This window comes from Papio anubis, chromosome 4 (assembly GCF_008728515.1).
Source record: "Papio anubis isolate 15944 chromosome 4, Panubis1.0, whole genome shotgun sequence".
NCBI classification, from domain to species: domain Eukaryota; kingdom Metazoa; phylum Chordata; class Mammalia; order Primates; family Cercopithecidae; genus Papio; species Papio anubis.
Window position 1 is genome coordinate 97,167,508 of NC_044979.1, and position 20,230 is coordinate 97,187,737.

General features: G+C 50.9%; 3 protein-coding genes across 6 annotated transcripts in view; all 3 read right to left on the minus strand.

Annotated features, from left to right (window-relative positions):
- Window positions 1-655: 655 nt before the first annotated feature.
- Window positions 656-2,224, minus strand: HOXA1 (homeobox A1). Of its 2 annotated transcripts, none has more exons than NM_001169063.1 (2): window positions 1,475-2,126; window positions 656-1,011 (listed from the first exon to the last, which is right to left on the minus strand). In NM_001169063.1, the coding sequence occupies exons 1-2, from the start codon at window positions 2,124-2,126 to the stop codon at window positions 656-658; spliced, it is 1,008 nt and encodes a 335-aa protein (NP_001162534.1). The 2 variants fall into 2 exon arrangements, with proteins under 2 accessions (NP_001162534.1, XP_021790818.1); XM_021935126.1 differs by lacking the exon at window positions 656-1,011 and having other exon boundaries at window positions 1,510-1,569; window positions 1,773-2,224.
- A 4,727-nt stretch (window positions 2,225-6,951) lies between these two features.
- On the minus strand, window positions 6,952-8,729 carry HOXA2 (homeobox A2). The gene is made up of 2 exons (NM_001168895.1): window positions 8,336-8,729; window positions 6,952-7,691 (listed from the first exon to the last, which is right to left on the minus strand). The coding sequence occupies exons 1-2, from the start codon at window positions 8,727-8,729 to the stop codon at window positions 6,952-6,954; spliced, it is 1,134 nt and encodes a 377-aa protein (NP_001162366.1).
- Window positions 8,730-13,269: 4,540 nt separating this feature from the next.
- Window positions 13,270-20,230, minus strand: part of HOXA3 (homeobox A3) — a 33,505-nt gene continuing 26,544 nt past the window's right edge. For 2 of the 3 annotated variants that reach the window (XM_017956197.3, XM_009203186.2), the window contains exons 3-4: window positions 16,383-17,028; window positions 13,270-14,987 (exon numbers count right to left, since the gene is read on the minus strand). In XM_017956197.3, the coding sequence (XP_017811686.2) occupies window positions 14,182-14,987; window positions 16,383-16,908 (1,332 nt within the window). In that variant the 5' untranslated portion in view covers window positions 16,909-17,028 and the 3' untranslated portion in view covers window positions 13,270-14,181. Of the gene's footprint in view, window positions 14,988-16,382; window positions 17,029-20,230 lie in introns of those variants that run through there. The other variant, NM_001169064.1, reaches the window with a different exon arrangement.

The following is a 20,230-nucleotide window of genomic DNA, read 5'->3' on the forward strand; positions in this document are numbered from 1 at the left end:
AGGCATCTGATTGGATTTAAATGAGGAAATTTGTTCTTTCACTTATAAAATTGTACCAGTTTTGAGAGTTTGCCCACCCTGTTTTAGTAACCTAAACATTTCTAGAAAATCTGTATAAAGATAAATCTCTTAGGACAAAGTATTCACAACCAGCACACACTCACACATGAAAATGACTTAAATTAAGGGATGAATTAATTGTGTAAACACACAGTGTATCTCTTCTTCGTGAGCTCCTGGACTCTCCTTTCACTATATCCTACTTTCAAGGACAAGGGAGGAGAGACCTGTACATATAGTTAGATAAAAGATGAGAAGATTCCTTCTGGCATGTTTCTGTTGATAAAGGGAACTATTTTCCAAAAAGTCATCTGAAAGGAACAGTAGGTTCTGTGAATTCTCCTAAAATCAGGAGGGATGTTAAGGCCCACCAGAAAATGTATGCTGGCACCCAATCTGGATTAAGGTGTTAACCTGGCACCAAGTCTCTGGTCCAGAATTATCTGCAAACATATTATCCTGGCCAGGAGCTCCCCAGATAGGATCAGAAAGGAAGAGACTGTAAATGGAAAGAAAGATAAGCTAAGCATGTGCTTTGGGTAAGAAGTCCCAGCCCAAGGAGATGCCTGGGCTGTGGTCTGGGACTGGAGCCGCCTTAGTGGGAGGTAGTCAGAGTGTCTGAGGTAGAAGACCCCGGGGAAGGAACGCAGGGCGAAGCGCTGGACTTCTCTGAGGATTCCTCGGCCTTCTCGTCGTTTCCTGGCGGGGTGGCTGGAGAGATGGGCAAGAGACCCTCCTTCTCACGTTTCTTTTGCTTCATTCGGCGGTTCTGGAACCAGATCTTCACTTGGGTCTCGTTAAGCTGCAGGGATGCAGCGATCTCCACCCTGCGGGCGCGCGTCAGGTACTTGTTGAAGTGGAACTCCTTCTCCAGCTCCGTGAGCTGCTTGGTAGTGAAGTTGGTGCGCACCGCGTTGGGTTGACCCAGGTAGCCATACTCTCCAACTTTCCCTGGGGCAAAAGTGGGAAGCCATGAGATGGAAAGGTAAAAATTTTTAAACCGACTTGAGATTACCTACACGCTTCATGGCAACACTCAGGTAAAGAAAAGATCAAGAACTCAACACAAATCGGGCTGTGGAGGGTGAGTGATGAGGTGTAAAGTGTTAACCTGAAGTCAACCATTAGCGTGGTCAGATCGGTGATTAATGGAGCCTTAAGATATTAACAGAACACTACCGTCACAATAACCACCCCCACACACTTCCTACTTCCCAAATGTATAAAATCCTTGAGAACACGCCAATCCCTGAGGCTTCTTTGCCCCAACACCTCTGGGTACCCTCTCCATGCACTACAACACTAGTCTTAAAGCCTTTTTTAAAAAAAGATAATTATTAATTTTCCTTGGAAATTAAGCATACCAGCTCCTTCCAGATTAATCAAGGAGCATCCACCAACCAGCAGGACTGACCTGTTTTGGGAGGGTTTCTTTTGACTTTCATCCAGTCAAAAGTCTGCGCTGGAGAAGATGTCTCCGATGCAGGGGAGCGACAGGCTTCTTGGTGGCTGGCGTGGAGAGGGGACAAGGAGTTATTATACGTAGCCAGGGCCAGGCTTTGGTGCTCTTGTCCATATGAGTGGTGAATGTACTGAGGCGAGCCCACCGCGCCCCCGGCATAACCCTGGTGGTGGTGGTGATGCTGGACCATGGGAGATGAGAGATTTCCAGAGTAAACAGCGGGAGCGCACTGGGGGTACCCACCACTTACGTCTGCTTCCTGATTTAACGCGTAGGGGCTGTAAGGCGCACTGAAGTTCTGTGAGCCATAGCTTGGACCACAACTCGAGTGAGAGTAGGACACCCCCAGGTTCCCGGAAGTCTGGTAGGTAGCCGGCTGGGGGTGGTGATGGTGGTGGTGGTGGTGTTGGTGAGGCGAACCGATCTGCACCCCCCTGCCCACTAGGAAGCGGTCGTCGCCGCCGCAGCTGTTGGTACTGACCGCGCACGACTGGAAAGTTGTAATCCCATGGTCCGAGGGGTAGGCTCGGGCTGAGCAGGTCCCCGAGTCGCCACTGCTAAGGATGGGGTATTCCAGGAAGGAGTTCATTCTTGCATTGTCCATCTGTCACTGAGTGACCTGGTCCTGCGAAGCCCTGGGTGACCGTGCCAACTTTCTCACTTCCTCCATGGGGCCTGAGAAGAAAAATGATATGAATGTACAGTGCGCAAGAGGGGGGGGGCGGGAGGGCGGAGGACGCTAGGGGAGGGGCACGTGACGGTGTCAGCCAATGGCTGAGCCTCCTGCAAAAGTTTGCAGGCTTCCGCGGTGATGGATCACCGTTTCAGTGGCATTTAAATCCCCGGCGCTCCGCCGTCTAGGTGACGCGCAGTCGCCCCCCCAGGCAGCCCAGGCGGCGGCAGCTGCTGCGGCGACTGCAACGGCCGATTTGGAGTGCTGGAGCGAAGAAGAGCAAAGGCTGCCTTCTGCGCGCGCCCGACTCCGCTGCCCGCCCCGCCAGGCCTCCGGGAGGTGGGGGCTGAGAGGCGTCCCCCGCTCCCGCCCCCTCCCCACTGTGCACTGAAAGATGAACTGGCGAGAGGTGAGAAGGGAAGAGGGCTCCCGGCTCTCTCGGGGCGCGAGTTAGTGGGCCGGAGTTCGCCGGGTGGCCGCAGGTTCGCGGGCCCAGCCCGGAGCGCGCCCAACCGGAAGGCGGGGAATCCGGGTGACACCGAGCCCCGGGTTCCCAGGCCGCCTTCTCTGCTCTGAGGCTGGGCTGGGAGACCATGGGGCTGTGAGGAGCGCACAGAACCGTGGCAGAGGGCGAGGCTGGGCCACCGGCTCTCCAAGCGCGGAATGGAGAGGGAAGAGCGCAGAGGGCTGGCTGGAAGGAACTCGGGTGGGGGTGAAGGAGACGAGGGCAAGAAAAGAAACTTCCCTTCTTCCAGGAGAGTCTCCGAAACCCTCTCCCCACAGCCCCCGCTCTTCATTAGCATGGCAATGAGGAGTTTCTGTAATTCGACCGGGGAAGGGGGGGTGCGGAAGAGCCCTGGAAACAGGGATCGCCGGAAAAGGCCGGGGGCGGCCTGACTCTTCTTCCCCACCCTCCCTCTCTCCTTGCTCTCCGCCGTTTCTTTCCCACTCAGTTTTGCACCGGGAGCCCTCCGGGATGCGGAGCTACTCGACCGCCGGATTTTTAGGGGTAGGAGGCGGGGGAGAGAGATGACGCTGGCGGACGTGGCCAGCGTGGGGGCCGGGCCGTGCGCTGCAGGCCATCTGCCGGCGCCCGAGACCCAGGAGCCTCCGCTCCCGCGTGGGCCTCGCAGGGCCGGTCCACAGCTCCAACAAAGTAGCTGAACTCCCTTCGTTGCGTTCCTCTTTTTCTGGAGGGGAATGCTAGAAGAGAGAGAGAGCTTCCTTTTGTAACCTTCCTCATTCTGCTGCACGTCTAGAGTGGGTGTGGGGACTGGCAGGTGGGAGGAGCGGTGGACAGATGGCTGATGGTGGACAGAACACTTTACCCCAACGACACCTCCTCCCCTTTCCAAATGGCTGGGTAGTTGCTTATGAGAACCTTCAAGTCTTTCCTTAGAGAGACACGTGAAAATCTGAGCGTCATCCCAGGCCAAGGGTCCTGTTCCCCATCACCCTCCTTCTACCCTGACGCTGCTGAGGTCGTTAATTGTTGTTTACTATTAGGTTTCACGTCAACCCTGGGCTTGTAGAGAGGAAAAAGCCAAACGGAGACCAATAATTGATGCAGTCTTGGGTAGGAGAAATCGAGAGCTCGTCCAGGAAGCTTTGCAGCCAATGCTGTATAAATTTTACTCCAACCATGTGTACAATGTTGGAATCAGATGAAATTTATAGTGAGGAATGTATGTGGGTTTGGGGTTTCCACTCCCCTTCAGCCTTTCCTCCCCTGTTAGAACAAGAAAGGTTTTTTTTTCAAGGCAGGCACATTTCAAATATGTTAGTCACCCTTTCAGTCTTCTGTATTCTGTTCTCCACCTACCGAAGCTCCCCCAAACCTGTCCCCTCAAGAGGGAAAACCCATGCTGACTCTGGACTCCCTCAGTAACAATGAAACATTCTCCCCAAACATTTCCTTTCAGGTTGGTATTTCTCTGTGACTTTGATCCATTCCAAGCATGGTTAAGAGGGAGCAGGGGCAGGAAAGAGCCGCTTCCTGGGGTTGGGCAGCCACCCCTGCCCCAGTTTCGGCTCCTGGGAATCCTCCTTCTGGAGAAGGGGAAAGGCAAGGCGGTCCTCCTGGAGGTGGCTTCCTTGGGAGCGCCAGCTTCCAGCGGCAGGGAGAGAAAGAGCTCCTGTGGGGGAGTGGGCAGGATGTGAGGAGGTCGGTGCTGGCTATGAGAGCAATCCTTCCTCCAAGCCTGAGCAAGTCAGTACATTTTCCCCCGCTGCCTCATTCCTGTACCTTGGTTGCCCTCCTCAGCCTGGGTTTGCAGGACCCCCTCGGCTGCAGGGCGCCTGCCACAAAGCCGACCCCGGCAGGAGCCACTCTCCCTCTGCTAGTTCGCTGCTTCGGCGCTGCTCTCCCTCAGCCTCTCTTCTCTCCTGGCCTCTTTTCGGGGGTATCCTGGGTGGAGTGGTTTTCTTGGGATCACGAGCTTGCTCTCGCACACAGGCCCGCAGACACACAGGCCCGCGGCCGCCCTCCTCCGTTTACTGTTCCCGGCTCCCCGCAGGCCGGGCGCTCGCAGCCGGGCTGGCTATGCCTCGGCTGGCAGCCCAGAGCGCCGCTCTCCGGGAACGGCACACAAAGGCAGCCTCCCCTGGCCTCGAGCCCTTAGGCTTCTGTAGCTCGGTTCTTTCCCCACTCCCCTCCCCCAAGAAATTCTGGGGGCTGTTCCACCGAGTAGGAGATCCTTGGCCCTCTAGGCAAGTAGGTCAGCGCCCCAAGACTCTTTCAACGCCTTGGGAGACTGGGTGAAAGGCGAGCTTGGTTACGCTTAAAATGATCGCCTACAAGCGGTTCTCTTGGCTCAAAACGCCTCTTTCAGGGCTCTTATACTAGAAAGGAAAGGAATGAGGAGGAGACAAAACGCCGCCGAGGCCCTGAACTGTTCATGGCATACGCGGCTCAGCCAAGCTGTTGTTTTAAAAGAGCAATAAAAATGAATTATGACTAAACGCCTTCTAACTTAATGCTTTCAGACGGGGATCCCCGGCAAATACGTAAGAGGATTTTTATTTGTGCATGTGTTCCTGCAATTGATCTCTTTGATGACATTTTCATTCATAGAAAGCGTTTGATTTATGAGCGTAGGACGAATCGCATCCAGGAGCTGCGCAGCCCTGGCCGCGACGGGGACGCCCTGCTCCGCGATGAGCTTGGGGCCAGAAACCAGCCATAGTCCCCACACTCCGCCTCGGCAGCTGGGATTTAGCAGAGGAAGGGGCGAGGGAAGGTAGGGAGCAAATCTATGAAGAAACATCGCGTTGTCATTGGAACTTCCAAGCCTTTGCTGTTAAGAGCCAGGTTCTTAAATCAACCCGTCCCACACACATGTTGCTTACATGCTGCGTTTTCTCACGGTAAGTAAGTAGGCATCAGAAGAGAGCTCAGAAAGGGAAAAATAAACGTGGAGAGACCTAACAAGGGAGGGGGAAAAAAGCAACAACCCAGTGACACACCCTAGATCACATTTTATTGATATTTCATTTAAAGTGCTTTTCTCTCTCTCTAGAACCTGGGTTAATTTATAACCTAGGGTGTAGAAACACACCATTTTAAATCTCAACTTGCTAACCTGACTTCGAAGCATTAATGATCCATTATTAGCAATGTAAACAGATTTAAGAATGAAATATTGATTTTTCTGACCCTGGAAAAAAAAAAAAGAATCCTAGAGTGACTGAACCAGAGGATTGGAAAGAACATTTTCTGGGGTGCATTTTCCAGATAGTAATCACTGTTTTGTTTTATTTTTGTTTTTCTCTGTCTTTTAGGTCTGTTTTGCCTGAACCCATCAAGAGCTGGGAGATTAATCAACCACACTGAAAATGTGGAGAGATTTATGGGGGAGAGGGTTGAAATGTGGATGTTTGAAACAAAAGTGTATAAATAAATGAATTGTTGATAACTTAGTTATTGACCTGGAGACTGGTAGCTTATTAAAGAAACTCCATGTTACTCATTCCTGGAGTTGGAGGTTTCTGTAGGCACTTTATTTCTCCACTTTCAAGAGCTTGGGCTTGGCCCAAATCTTAGACTGCCCAATTCTGTCTCTATTACCAATTTAAATCTATGGCTTGAACCTGTGCACTGAAAATCAAATCTATTCCCTTTAAAAAGGAGGAGGAGAAGAAGCAAAAAAGCAAAAACAAACAAACAAACAACAACAACAAAAAAAAACACTTATTAGAAGCCCTAGTCATTTTTTGGCTTTCTGTTTTGTTGCTGTCCATTGAAGACTTTGAACATGCCGCCTTAATAAATGTATTAAAATTGAAAAAGAGGATAAATTGTGACTAGAATTTTATTTACCAAGTTAGACTAAAAGAAGAAAAAGAAACTGTTATGAGCCTTGAAAAAGGGGAGAAAAATAAGAAAGCTATTTATAGGAAAGGAGAATTTATTCTACAAAAAATATGCATGACAATGCATCCTAATGTAATACAAAAATAAAAAGAAAGTGAAGATACAATTAGATGATCACTTTCTTGCAGGTCTCATATTGCTCTCAGGAAATCACATAAAGGGTGGTTGAGTTAGGTTTAAAACAACTAAAACTCCAAAATAATCTGTAAAAATGGCTCTGTTTGGAACTGGGTCAGGGAATCACTAAACAGAAAATCCTCAACATTTAAAGGAGGGAAGGGTAGGTCAAGAAGAAAATAAAAATAAACTCCAGAATAAAAGAAGGCAAAACCACCTGGTCAAAGGGGTTTTTGTTTTGTGATGCTTTGTTTTGCTTTAATGTTTTTAGTAATTCAGATGCTGCAAGTCGATTGTGGTGAGTGTGTCTGTAAAAAAGTCAAAGCTGTCAGCTGAAATATCTACGGGACTGTCGAGGGAACCTGGCAAACTGGGTGAAACTGTGTCTGAAAGCTGCAGGCAGGAATCTGTGGAGAAAACGTTAAAGTCCTGCAAAGAGGGGACCTCGAGGGCCTCAGGACTGTCATTGTTTAGGCCAGCTCCACAGTTCTGGCCCATTGTTGACAAGCAGTTAGGAACAGTGGGTGACTGGTGCTGAAAATGTTTCAGATTTTTCTCATTGCTGGTTAAAGGCGAGACTGGGAAACTTTGGGAGTCGCCATTGTGTCCACTGGGAGCCTGCTGCTGAGAGAGGGCATTTTGCTGAAAAGTGTAGCCTTCCCTCTCCAGAAGGGCCCCAGAGACGCTAAGGGCTTGCTCAAAGAGCGTCTTCTCTTCCTCCTCCTCCTCTACTTTCTCGGAGTCCTCAAGGCTTTTACATTTCCCTTCGCTGTTTTGGTTTTCCTTGCACTGGGTCTGCCTCTTGTGCTTCATCCTCCGGTTCTGAAACCACACTTTCACTTGTCTCTCAGTCAAATCCAGTAGCGCTGCAATCTCCACCCTTCGGGGTCTGCAAAGGTACTTGTTGAAATGAAATTCTTTTTCCAGCTCTAGAAGCTGTGTGTTGGTGTAAGCAGTTCTCAGGCGCCGCGATCCCCCGCCGCTGCCATCGGCGATTTCCAGGGATTCTGCGGAAAGGGAAACCAACAAGAGACACACGCACAGTTGGAGGTGGAGGGGTCCGAGCGGGGTTATTCCACTGGAGAATAAATACAGCAGAAAAGATCAACTGCAACAAAATGGCCGCCCCTGGATGCAGTAGAGCTATTGTGCTGCCTTTCCTGGGAGCCCAGCCTGGGGAGACCCGGTCTCCTCCTCGTCTACTGAATTCATGCCTATGACTCCCCTCAACCTCTTCATCCGGGAGCAAACTTTATATTAGTCACAACACAATTTATAATTAATGCATCAGCTGCTTAGCTGAGCAAGAGCGATCTATCACTCTTCATTACTGTCAAAAAGCCAAACTCTAGGACAACTAGACAAGAGGAGGTCAGTTCCAACTCAAATAAATCATCCCACATTACACAAGTTCGGGAAAGTTTCCCCCCACTTCCTAAAAATATATATGTCTCATTGTAGAGCACAGGATCCCCTTTCCTCTCCATCAAACCCACTCCTGAGCCCACAGGGGCAAGGACAAGGCAACCAAGCATCTCTCCCTCTCCTCCTTCTCTCCCAGCCCACTCTCCCCTCCGCCAACAGCCATTCTCGGGGTAGCCCGGAGAAGGAAGAGGGTCCCGGAGACCTGGGGCCAAGTCTTTGGACTGACCTTTGTGGCTGAGGCAAGCAGGGCCGGTGGCTGCGGCGGCGGCGGCGGCGGCGGCGGCGGCCGGCGGAAGTGCGGTTTTCTTGGCCGCCTTCTTCTCCTTCATCCAGGGGTACTCAGGCGGCTGCAGGGCGCCGGCGGGCACCGGGCTGCCGCGGCTGCCCGCGGGGCTCGGCTTGGGGCGGCCGCCAGCGCCGTGGCGAGGGTGATTGCTGGGGTTCAGGCTGGGAATGGTCTGCTCAAAAGGAGGAGGAATCAGTGTCGAGTGTGAAAGCGTCGAGGTCTTGATTGATGAACTTTGAAATGTATCAGCGACAGGGGGAAAAGATGTCAGGCACTCAGCGAGCGACGGCTGGCTATTGATAAAACCAATCTCTCGCTCAAATTCGTAATTCATGGCCTTCTCCTTGGAGCCCCCTCAGAGAAAAAGTTCCCTCTTTTGGAGGGGCTTTGGGGGGGCAAGGCCCAGGAAAAAGGCGAGCGCAGAGGAAAAAAAAAATCTATCATAGAATATCGCTGCTAGGGTGTTTTTTTTCTAATTCACTGATTACAGCCGTATGGGGACCGCGCTACTATTAAACTATTGAATTCATGGAGACAAGGTTGAAATTGGACCGAATTGGCTGTCACATGATTGCTTCTGCCCAATGACAATTTGGGCTTTAATCAAAAGAAGCCACTGTCTGTTTGATTGATCCAAAAAAGTCGGGAAGGAACGCCTCATTGGGGGCCAGCGAGGCTTTATTTACACTTTTTTCAGGGCAAAAATACATATATGTTGGTGTGGGTGGGGATGTCCCGGAGTACGTGGGGGCGAGGGTGCCTGAGCGCCTCCTGATCTACAAGGATCTGGTGTGTGCGCCTGGGAGTATGTGTGTGTGAATGTGTGCGAGTGTAAGCCCTGCTGACGGTCCCGCCGGCGGCTGCCCTCTGCCTCCCCCGCACACTCCGCGCATTGTTTGGGACTGTCGGGAAGACGCCTCGCACCTCACAAATCATTTAAGCACCTCAGTCTGACGCCTGCAGTCATTAACAAAGTAATCCATTAATCTTCAAAGTTTTGACACCCGAGGGCCCTGCATCCCAGCCACATAAGTTCTGTTAAAGCAGGAGAAAGGAGCAGAGGGAGAGAGGAGATGCGAGAGGGAGAATAAAGAGAGAGGGAAGAAGAGAGAGATGGAGAGATGGAGAAAGAGAAGACAGAAAAGAGAGAAGAAAAGAAAGATTTTGGTTGGGAGGGGGTCCTCCTTTTCGTTCCCTTTTCCTCTTTCACTTTTCCTGAAACCAGTTCCTGGATCTCAAAACTGATCTCTCTCGGTCTGTTTTGCTTCCTGCCTGTCTTTTTCCCTCTTTTTCCTCTTCTCCCCCTTTCTCCCTCCCTCTCTCTTATGTCCGCCTCCCCTTCTTCCCGCAGCCTCTCGCCCCCCTCCCAGTGTGCAGCCCAGAGTCTGTGCCCCCGGCCCATTGTTAGCAGGCTATTCCACGGCAGCTTTGCATCTGGCTCCGGCGGGAAGCGGAAAACGGGAGGCGGCTCTCAAAGCTTCCCGACCTTCCTGCGCCATCAACTTCTCAGGAGTGGCTGGAGAAAGATGCATGTGCCAAGCGAGACAACAACCCCAGGTCCATGTGTCCAAATCCCCGTAGCCAGGGCGGCGGCCAGCCAAAGAAATGCCGCCCCGAGCAGGCGCGTGCGGCTCCTGGCATTCTGGGTTTCATACCCGTAGGGCTCGGGTGCGGTGAGTATTTCCGATTTCCAGAAAGTCTGTTGGAAGTTACCAGCAAGGAAAGAGAAGATGCTTGTTCCTCTCTCTCCCTCCCTCTCTCTTTTTTTCTACCCTTCTTCTTGTCCTTGACGCTCTGGCTGGGGGCTGGTTGGTTTAGATACAGCGAGTGCTCCCTGGCAGCCTGAACTGCCTCCCACACCTTCCTGATCCTTGGGCACCGGGGATGTTTGCTTCCGGGTTCTGTTGTGGGAAACAGCACTGCGGGGGAGAGGAGGCGACCCAAGGAGGAATTATAAAGATTCTCGTTCTCCTTCATTCTCTTTTTCCAATTCGGAGACTTGAGACTGAGCGCATCTTGGACGGTGCTAGAGGGTTCAAAAGATAACACCTTTAGGTACCAAAAAATAATTTTTTAAAAATCCACCAAGCCAGAAAGAGGTAAGGAGGCTGAGAGGTAGATCTGGAGGTACCTCTTTTCCCCCCCAAACCCTGAGGATGGTGATTCGCTTTTGCTTCCTTTGATATAGACGAAGTGATCAGAGTCCCCCAGGCCGGCAGGCATCAATGGCAGGAAAATAAATCATTCTGATGGCCAGGGAGAGAGAGGTTGGAGGGGGAGAAAAATCTACGTAGAAAACAAGAAAGGCCAACCAAGGAGCAAAGGCAGGACCCTATCTCTGAGGCCGGCATCAAAGAGGGTTTGGGGTGGAAATCAGATATAAGTGGCCTATATCATTGACCAGCCCAGAGCACTGCCTTGCAGATGGAGATGCTATTTCGGAAAATGTGAGGTTTTTTAGTTTTCTTGCTTTTATTCCAAACAAAGCTCCGAAGGAAGTCTGGGCGCGATCAATCTTGCTCACCAAAAGCCTTGACAGCTTCTAGCCCTTAAGAACACATTTCAGCTTCCAGCTCCTTCCAAGATAAAATGTGACCGAGCAAAGAGGAGAGCAGGAAATGCAAGTAAATAAGGAAAACTAGTCTTTAAAAATATATATTTTGGCAGTGAAAAGGATTAGGGCTCCTTTTAGGAAGGGTGCTTTGCGGACTCTGGGATGGCGGCTTTTGGCATTTGTTTTTACCAGAAAATAGTATAGGCTTAAGGGAAGGGGGGTGCAGAGAGGGAGCAGCGCTACCCCCATATCTCTGAGGCTTTGTCAGGGGCTGCGTGGGTGAGAGCTTTCTGCCGCCTCAGCCGCCTTAATTCAAATACCATCTGGAAGAAAACCCTTTTCTTTGACCACTCAACACTGAAATCTTCCCCAAGTCTATTACTTTAACTCATGAGATATTTTAATAAGGATTTCTTTTTAATATCTAGGAAACTGGGGGGTGAAGTCAATACTTTTTTCTTTGAAAGCCAAAATGGATGTCTTGACTGGTAAGATATGGGAAATTACATTAGAATCTCATTTTAAAATCTTAGCCCTGGGGGAAGGAGGAAGCCTCCAAACCATCCCTCCCTCAGCTAAAGAGTAGATTTCAGAAGTGGGTTCAAATAGTGATATCCCTGAAAGATCTTCATCCTTAGATGAAGATCTTTATTTTTCTAGGTAATTTTACTAGCTGTTCCTTATTTTTCCAGGTAATTTTACACGTGTCTCTAAACTGATTACTTAAAAGAAGACTCCTGTTATCTGCTCAGCGTGACCAAAAGGTGGAAGCCCTAGTCCTCACAAAGCCTGGTTTTGCAAGCCTCTGCATTTCTGAGGTGCGCCATATTTTGGCACAGAGGTTGAGGTGCGGAGAGCAAATCTATTTCTCCCATAGCCCAAACTCTTTAAAAAGGATATATATAATATTATATATATACATATATATATATATATTTCAACAGTCTTAGGACAGATATGGGGAAAGCACCTCTGGGTGTGAGAGAAACACTGAGCTCTCCGCAGCAGCCTGGCTTGGCATCCTCCGAGCCTTTTCCTTAAACTGAGGAGTTTCTCTAAAAGCAGCTCGTTGGTACCCAGCAGTACCCAGAAATGGCTCCAGTGCCTGCTTCTAAGAATAATCTGAGGGAGCTTCACAGGGGGAAGATAACGGCCATGATGATGGATATTTTGGATTGCAAACAAAATGGCGACATTTTCCTCTTCTGCCTCTGAAAGATACAATCCAGGGAGAATAGGGATTTATTTCTCACATCCGATGCTCTTGATCCCCAGACGAAAGCAGTTCCTCACTTCCAGTTCTGAAGCGGGTGATGATGGGATGCAGGTCTGAGGTTTGCATTTTCTGAATTTGGTTCCTTTCTCGAGGAATCCTTAAATCTGAAGATGAAAATATTTCCCTTTACTGTGCCTTCTTTTGCCTCTACCAGCCAGTCAGTAAGCAGCCCTATCTTAAATCCAGGAGTGGAAATGTAATATTTAGCTCCTGTAACATCAAATCAAAAAAGTACTTATAAAATTGCATTTTTATTACAAAGATACCGATCTCCTTGCTCTCTCCCCCTCCCCCTGGGGCCATAAAAAGAAAGCTGGGAGGGAAGGAGAGGAAATAAATTCAGAGAATGCCAAATACTACATTCAGTAGGAAGCTGATGCTGGGATTCAGGCAGTCCAGGGAAGGGACTGGCTCAGGTGACTCTCCCCAGCTTGGTCCTCCGTTTGCTGGAGACCCGGGTGAGCCTCAGTCCCTTTCAAACTGTTTCGCTTCGCGTGCAGATTTTAGGAACCATTCTTTCCTTCTGACACTGTAATAGACTGCAAAGCATCCCAGAGGAGACCAGGAGTCCGATTGCTCCCGGAAAGTGCTCGGCATCCTCTGCGCGGCTGGCTAATCCCGAGGTTTAGACGTTAGTTGGTCCGCTTTGACCCGAGCAAGAGCGTGGAGCACAAGACCGCCCTGCGTTATCCCCCTGCTCGGCCGCGGGGCACCTGTGCGCTCCCGCTGCGCCTTGGGCCGGGCTGCCTTTGTTTCTTTAGAGCACAGCACTCGGCAACCCCTGCGCCCTCGGCCTACCTCCGCAGCAGCTGGGAACCGGGCAGCCCAGCGGGCCGGCCGCACGGCGTTACCAGAGCTGCCGCAGCCGCGTGGAGCCCCAGCCGCCATCCTGAGAATTCGCCGAGCTTCCAGGCGAATAGCCTGGCCAGGCCCCATGCTGGAGCCGAAGGGCTGCTGAGCCCGGCCTGCTCTGCCGGCTCGCCTCGGCCTGAATTCCACGCAGACCCACGTCTTCGGCCAAGGAACTCCTTCTTAACACGTATATTATTCAGAATAAAAACTTTATTTCTTTTTGTTTCTCAGAATGTGAGCAGCAAGGAATGTAGAATTCTCAAAACAAATCTAGTATTTTTCGCGTTTACAGATTTTTTTTTTCAGTTTTGCCGGATGTTACAAACCTAAATCACTGTTTTCAAAAGCTGGATCTTCTCTGGTTTTATTGCATCATTACCGTTTAAAGGAATTATACTTCCCTTTGAAATAAAAAAAAAAAATTCTAAGTACGCCAATACACAATTGAACAAAAGGCCCAAGAACCCTCTGAACCATCAGGGTACAGAATTTCTTTAATATAAATACGAACGGATGGGGATAAATAATATTTAAAACTTAGATTATTCAATGCTTGCAAAAAAATATAAATAAATCTGACTGTTCACCAGCATACACACACGGAAAGACGTACACTTAGTCATCCTTGCACAGGGAGCCCCTGTTTCAAAGCGCCTTTGATTTTTTTTTTCTCATTCTTTATAAGAAGTGCAATTAAAAAAATTAAAATTAAAAAAAGTAATCGCTTCCCCTCGGGAGCCATAATGTACGAACAAATTCACATTGAAAACTCGACTAGAAAATTTGTTCATATACCCTGTTTCTGATCAAAGAGTGGAGAAGGTAAAGGGTGCAGGGCCAGTGGCCTATCGAGGAGCAGGAAGAGATAAATATCGCTACTGATACAGCCATTCCAGCAACCAAGATTGCTACGTCACATAAACTATAAAAACGCCTTCCCAACGAGGGGGGAAACCGGGAAAGGAGTGCGGGGGCGGAGAAGAGAGAAAAGGAAGGAAGGAAGGAAAGGGCAGGAAGAACCTAAAAAAAAAAAAAAAAAAAAAGCAACCAAAGAAAAAAGGTGGGTGGGGGGAGACTTTCCTGGCGCATAGCACCAGCCCACCATCACAGGTGGGTGAGCTTGGGTGCTTCCTGAATTCTTCCCTGAGAAGGATGGTGGGCAGTAAGGTCCGTGTAGGTGGGGTGCGGCTCCCCAGGCCCGGGCCCGTGGTGGTGGCCGCTGCCCAGCGGCCCGGCGCCCCCATAGTCCATGGCGCCCGAGGCAGCGTGGGGGAGGTGAGTTAGACCAAAGAGGGCTGGCCCAGAGTTGCTCATGGGCTCCACGTAGCTGCCCCCCACGAAGACGGGGCTTCCCTGTATGTGTGGGGTCCCATAGCTGCCGTTGCCCTGCAGGCCATGAGCGTGCGGGTCATAGTCGGGGGTGCCCCCTGCGCCCGCCCCTGCCGCCGTGTAGCGCTTCTGTGGGGGTGGTGGGGGTGCACAGCTGGGCAGGGATGCAGGGTAGGAGGCGGGGGGCAGCCCGTAGGTACCCTGGGGGGGCTTGGAGAAGGGCGGGGGCGACTGGGGCTCGTACGGGACGCTGTTGACCAACGAATGCATAGAGTTCAGATAGCCACCGGCGCCGGGGGGCACGGGACTGCGACTTGGAGACTGGCCCCCCGATGAGGTTAGCATGCCCTTGCCCTTCTGATCCTTTTTGTACTTCATGCGGCGATTCTGGAACCAGATCTTGATCTGGCGCTCAGTGAGGTTCAGCAGATTGGCCATCTCCACCCGGCGCGGCCGGCACAGGTAGCGGTTGAAGTGGAACTCTTTTTCCAGCTCCACCAGCTGCGCACTCGTGTAGGCCGTGCGCGCGCGCTTGGACGAAGCCTGCCCCGGCGGGCTCTTGTCGCCAGCGCAGCTCTCGCCTGCGAGGACAGAGAGAGGAAGAGCGGCGTCAGGGGCTGCCGCGGCCCCGCCCAGCCCCTGACCCAGTCCGGCCCCTCCTTCCACCAGGCCCCAAAGGTTCCTGAATCTGTCAGGTCCCAGAGAGAAGAAGGAACTAGGTGCTCTTCTCTTCTCCTGGTGGGTAAAACAGCGGTACTCCCCATTCAGCCAAGGAGCAAATCACAGGCTTCTCAAGGGGGAAAGGACAGAGAAGTAGAACTCCCGGTTTGCCTTCCTGGTCTGGATTTTCTTTTTAGAGCTATTAACTTTCTGACTCATTTACTGGTCCCTTTGGCCTATCGGACAACAGCCTCCCTGTGGGCCAGTCTCAGCATCTCCATTCCCTTCACAGTAACTGAAATGTGGGAAACCTAATGTACACACTCATTCCCCTCCCACACTGTCCGACAATAATTAGACAGTAGCTTCAACTGGCCACTTTTTTCTCTCTACCCAGAGGAGGTGGGCAGACTGGAAACCTCAAACTTTGGGCAGAGAAGGCCCAAAGAAGAGATCCCATTGAAGGTATTTCTGGTGGGGAGGCCTAGGCCCTTCATGCCGTGTCCTATTCTTTAGGGTTCCCTATGTCATGAAGCAGCCTGCCCCGGCTTTTGTCCACTAATCTTGTACCCTTCTGTCCTCCCTGTCCCCCCAAATCCTAGCTATGAAGGTCCCAGATGCTCAGGCTCAGAGCAGGGCACTGGCAACTGGAGAAGGCAGGGGCAAAGGTAACCAAAATGCTAGGAAGCCTAAGGCCTGGGGCCTTTCCTCTACTGGAGCCTGCTTCCAGGAGGCCCATGTGGTTCCCATTAGGATGACAAGTCTGCATCCCCCTCCTCCAGGAGATCTTTGGCTGCTTTCATTGTACTAAGTCTGAGTAGGGTCTTCCCAGAGGTAAGGCAGCCACTCCATCTGCTGGAGCAAAAATTGGCTCTGATTATAGGCAAAGCATTGATTCTGTCTTGGAGGGTGATTAGGCCTGTTTTTATTCTGCCACATTGTAGTATGGGGAGGATGTCACTGTTTTATTAGAAGAGCTATGCTAAAAAGATAGACAGTGGAGCTCAGGTTGTTTCTGCACAGAGGTCCTAACTCCAAGAGTGGAGCAAGAAGGGATTCCAACTGCACTAGACCCTACTTGCCCTTGGAGAAGTCCAGAGGGACTCCCAGCAAGTCTCTGGGGTTTTCCAGCCTACAGAGGCCTATCACCTCCCTAAGTTGCAAAGACTCTGAAAACCTTTTTGGTGGGCAGTGGTGTGGGAGCAGTGAATTCCAGATATGCTCCATCACTCCTAGGTTGTGCTAGATGTCGTGGGCAGTAGCTCCGGGACCGGGAGCCAGGCCAGAGGACCCTCTTCCAGAAGGCACTCCTTTACCTGAGCTAGAGCTGCTGGTTTTCTGCTTTGTGTTTTGTCGAGACTCTTTCATCCAGGGGAAGATTTGTTTGGCCACTGTGGGTGAGTTGAGCAGGGGGCTCTTGGCCGCGTTGGCGGGGGTGGGGTTGCTGCTGGCATTCTGAGGTGGGGAGACAGAAGAGGGAGGCGGGGGCGCGGCAGAGGTAGGTGCAGGGGGCTGAGGTGGGGGCTGAGGCGGCTGTGGGGCAGGGGGCGCGGCCTGGGTCGGCGGCGGGTGCAGGGGCGGCTCGCCCAGGCTTGGAGGCTGGCTAGGTGGGGCGCTCAGGCTGCGCAGGCACGCGTCACTCAGTTCGTGTGCCTTGGGGTGGCCTCCGGCGCTGGAGGGAGACTGGAGGGAGCAGGCGGGTCGATGGTACTCGCCGTCGGCACCCAAAGCGACGGACGCCGGGTACGGCTGCTGATTGGCATTATAAGCGAACCCGTTGGCTGCCTGGTAGGGGTAGCCACCGTAGATCGCCGAGCTGTCGTAGTAGGTCGCTTTTTGCATCGCGTTGTTTCACGATCTTGATCGCACACTCTGACAGGGGTTTGACACTCGTGAGGGCGCACATTGGCACGCCCCCGCGGTCACGTGACACTCCGCCGCCAATGGCCGCCCCGCGCAGACCTAGGGGGGCGAGAAGCGCAGCGCGGTGAGGGCTCCGCGCAAATCCATCTTACTCTCAATAGCTAAGTGACATGAAAGCCATAAAAGAAAAAGTGGTCAGCAATATTTAGCAGCACGACTTGGCCCCGGGCGCAGGGAGCCGCGCTATAAAAAACCGCTGGAATTTACTGGCAGCTACAAATATTTGCTTAACTTGCGTCTGGAGTTGGGGGATTTTCCGGGGAGAGAGAAGGAGAACGAGTGAGGGCTGGAACTCTCAGGAGCCGGGGTCCAAAGGAGAAAGGCTTGATAGGCTAGAAAGGAACAAGGCTGGGAGCTTTCTTTTCCAGGGAAGAAGAAACTTGGGGTGTCGCTTAGTTTCTGCTCGTTGGCTTCCTCCAGAGGGCCCAAGACTCCTCTACTCTGGGAATCTTGGGAAGGGAACCAGGAGGCAAAGGGGAGCTTGGGTCGCCAATGTTTTCTCGGCTTTAGGACTGATGTTTGTCAAAAGAGCCCTGACATGGAGTAACTTCCCACCCAGCTCCTTCTTGGACCTTCCTGCTCCCAAAAGAGGTTTGCACAAAAAATTTTCAGGCAATTTGCCCCATCCAACCATGCTGGATTTCAGAAGCTGAGCTTGTTAGGCAGTTAATCCACCTTGCTGGGGATATGACTCACCTCCTCCAAATGAACCCCTTGTGGTCAAGAAGGGGGGAGGGAAAACTTTGGTTGGAACACATTTCTCGTGTGTGTGTGTGTGTGTGTGTGTGTGTGTGTGTGTGTGTGTGTGTGTGTAACACCCCATCCAGCAAGTCACAACTAAAATCCTGGAGAGTTCTTTACTCCTTTCCTCTCCCTGTTTCTTAGGCACTTCCCAGCAAGCCACCCCCACTTCTTTACTTCCTCTCCCCGGTTACAGGAGGTTCCCAGAACCTCCTATCTTGGACTTTCTGAGGTGCTGTTATTCGGGGCAACTATCAAATTCTACCTGTTAAAACATGATGGATTAGAGAGAGAAAAAAAACCCTCCAGGAACCTGAAAAACCAGCGTTCATCTCCATGACCACGGCTTGAACTCTCCTTCCAACTTAACGATAATAGGTTCTGTCTTAGAAACTGCTATGTAATTTGATGTATGGGGGTCATTTGGCTCCGGACGAGGGATGGAAGCACAAGCCATAAAATCCTGTCAGAGTTTCCTGATCTTTGTGTACTGTTGTTGTTGTTGATATTTGTTACTTGGCCTATTTACCTGCTTCAGAAATTCCAAGTAAAGGATAACCCTGAAAATCTAAGAAGCAGTTGAAAACCCCCTCAACCCTCTTTCATTTAGAAAGCAGTTTGCAAAAGTTCAATCTGTTTTCTTTTTGTTTTCAACCATTGCATGGTCAACCTCTAGTTCTCAGCACAGAAAAGTTCCATGTGAGTTTCAAATATTCACCCCCCCCCCACACACACACACACTCGGAATGTTAGTCCCTCTGACCACTTAAGAAAATTATAACAAATTCAAAAGAAAATGGTTAACATTCAGTCCAACTATATATATTGAGTCCCAGAATTATTCACATTTTCCAGGAATATTAGATGCTTTGTTAACTAGAAAAAAAAAGATAATGTATTGCATCTACCAGTAGATAATTATAATTCCATTGCTAATAATGGACTCCTTTAGATTTCATTATTAAGCCAACAATCTGACCAACATCTGCAAAACAGGCACGATTAATTTTCCAGAACCTCAATTAAAAATTACAGCATCCCTTATCCAGAGTTATTGTCAGTGATCATGAGCCCTGGAGCATTGTTCCTCTTTTGGAAATAGGAAGCTACACATACCATGGTTGAAAGTAAATAAAGGATAAAATAAAACTGAATAGCAATTTAATGTATCAATTTCCTTTTCTTTTACTGAAAACAGTTCCTATTACATTTGGCAGAGTTAATGTCGGCCATTATAAATTTTTTAGACACCAGGCTTGTGTAAAATAAAATGTCAGGTTAAGAAAATTAGACACTCGAACAGCAAGATATTACATAAAACAAAATTAAGTTGATTTTGCACATGCAATATTTCTAGTGACTTGCTAATCCATTATCACAGGTTATACCAGCCTACTACTTACTTAAGTCTTTTTATCAAGTTGTGCATTGTTTTGCAAAATAACAAAAATATCTTTGAAAATCAAAGAGCATACAACAGCCCCCATAAACTTAAAATATGAATTCGAGTCTGGGATCCCACCAAAATCCTTCCCATTGTTTGAGGTCAGCAGACCACTACCTTGGAGCTCATACATCCCCACACCCCAACCCAGCCCCCAAAGTTTGCAACCTAGTAAAGAAGTTGGAGATTTGCCAGCCAGGAAACTTTGCTTTGCACTGCCAAGCAAAGGCTGGGGATAAGGGGAGATTCCTCCACAAAGATCTGTTTCTGGACAATACTCTCCAGGTGCAAGAGCCGAAAGAGTTGAAGAGGCTAAATTGAGTGCAAGAAGCAAGCCCTATTGCTTCTCTGGAAGATGTGTCCAAATTCACCCTCCGTCCTACAAACATCGCTCCCTCTTCCCGTTCCCTCCTCTTCCTTAGCCTTCCGTCACCCCAAATCTGAGCGGGTTCGTCGGATAGGAGCCCCGAGTCCCCTGCTCACCTCTCCTTCTCTCTGCAACCCAGAAAAGTTAAGGCTGGGCTAGGGGAGAGACAAGAGGTGGGGGCGGGGATGGGAAAGCGGCCTGAACTCGAAGTGTAAGGGTATCAGTCACTGCCGGGAAGGAAGCTCCGGCTTGTGAACTCTTCTTGAACCGAGATTTAAGTCTGCAGCCATAAATCACCGAGACGTAAACTCCGCCATTCAGCGCCGGGAGCGGCCGGTTGCGGCCCTGCTTACCTTAACTTCTGACGAGCGCCGCAAGCGCAGGCTCGGGCTCAGGCTCAGACACCGGCTCCGGCCCCCGGCCTGGCTCGGCGGCCCGGCCGGGTCCCCTCGGCGCGGGATGGGCACCGACCCTCAGCATCAGCTGAGACGGTAGGCGGGCGGGAGACCCTGAGGCCCGGTCACCGCCGCGCAGAGCGTGGCCGCCTCGCTGCTCCAGCACAGCTCGTCCAGGGCCGACTGGGGCGGCTTGGACCCCCCTCCCACCCACCCCACCCACCCACCCCTCCCCCACACCCCCGCCCCCTGCCCTTCCCGAGGGCAGCAGCCGCGGCCCGGAGATAAGCGCTA

What these genes read in the sequence shown, in the direction of transcription:
- HOXA2 (NM_001168895.1), bottom strand. Translation starts at nt 8,729, where the DNA reads ATGAATTACGAATTTGAGCGAGAGATTGGTTTTATCAATAGCCAGCCG. An exon ending in TGCTTGCCTCAGCCACAAAG is followed by an intron (nt 7,692 to 8,335) that starts GTCAGTCCAAAG and finishes CCCTTTCCGCAG; the next exon opens with AATCCCTGGAAATCGCCGAT.
- HOXA1 (NM_001169063.1), bottom strand. Translation starts at nt 2,126, where the DNA reads ATGGACAATGCAAGAATGAACTCCTTCCTGGAATACCCCATCCTTAGC. An exon ending in AAGAAACCCTCCCAAAACAG is followed by an intron (nt 1,012 to 1,474) that starts GTCAGTCCTGCT and finishes CTTTTGCCCCAG; the next exon opens with GGAAAGTTGGAGAGTATGGC.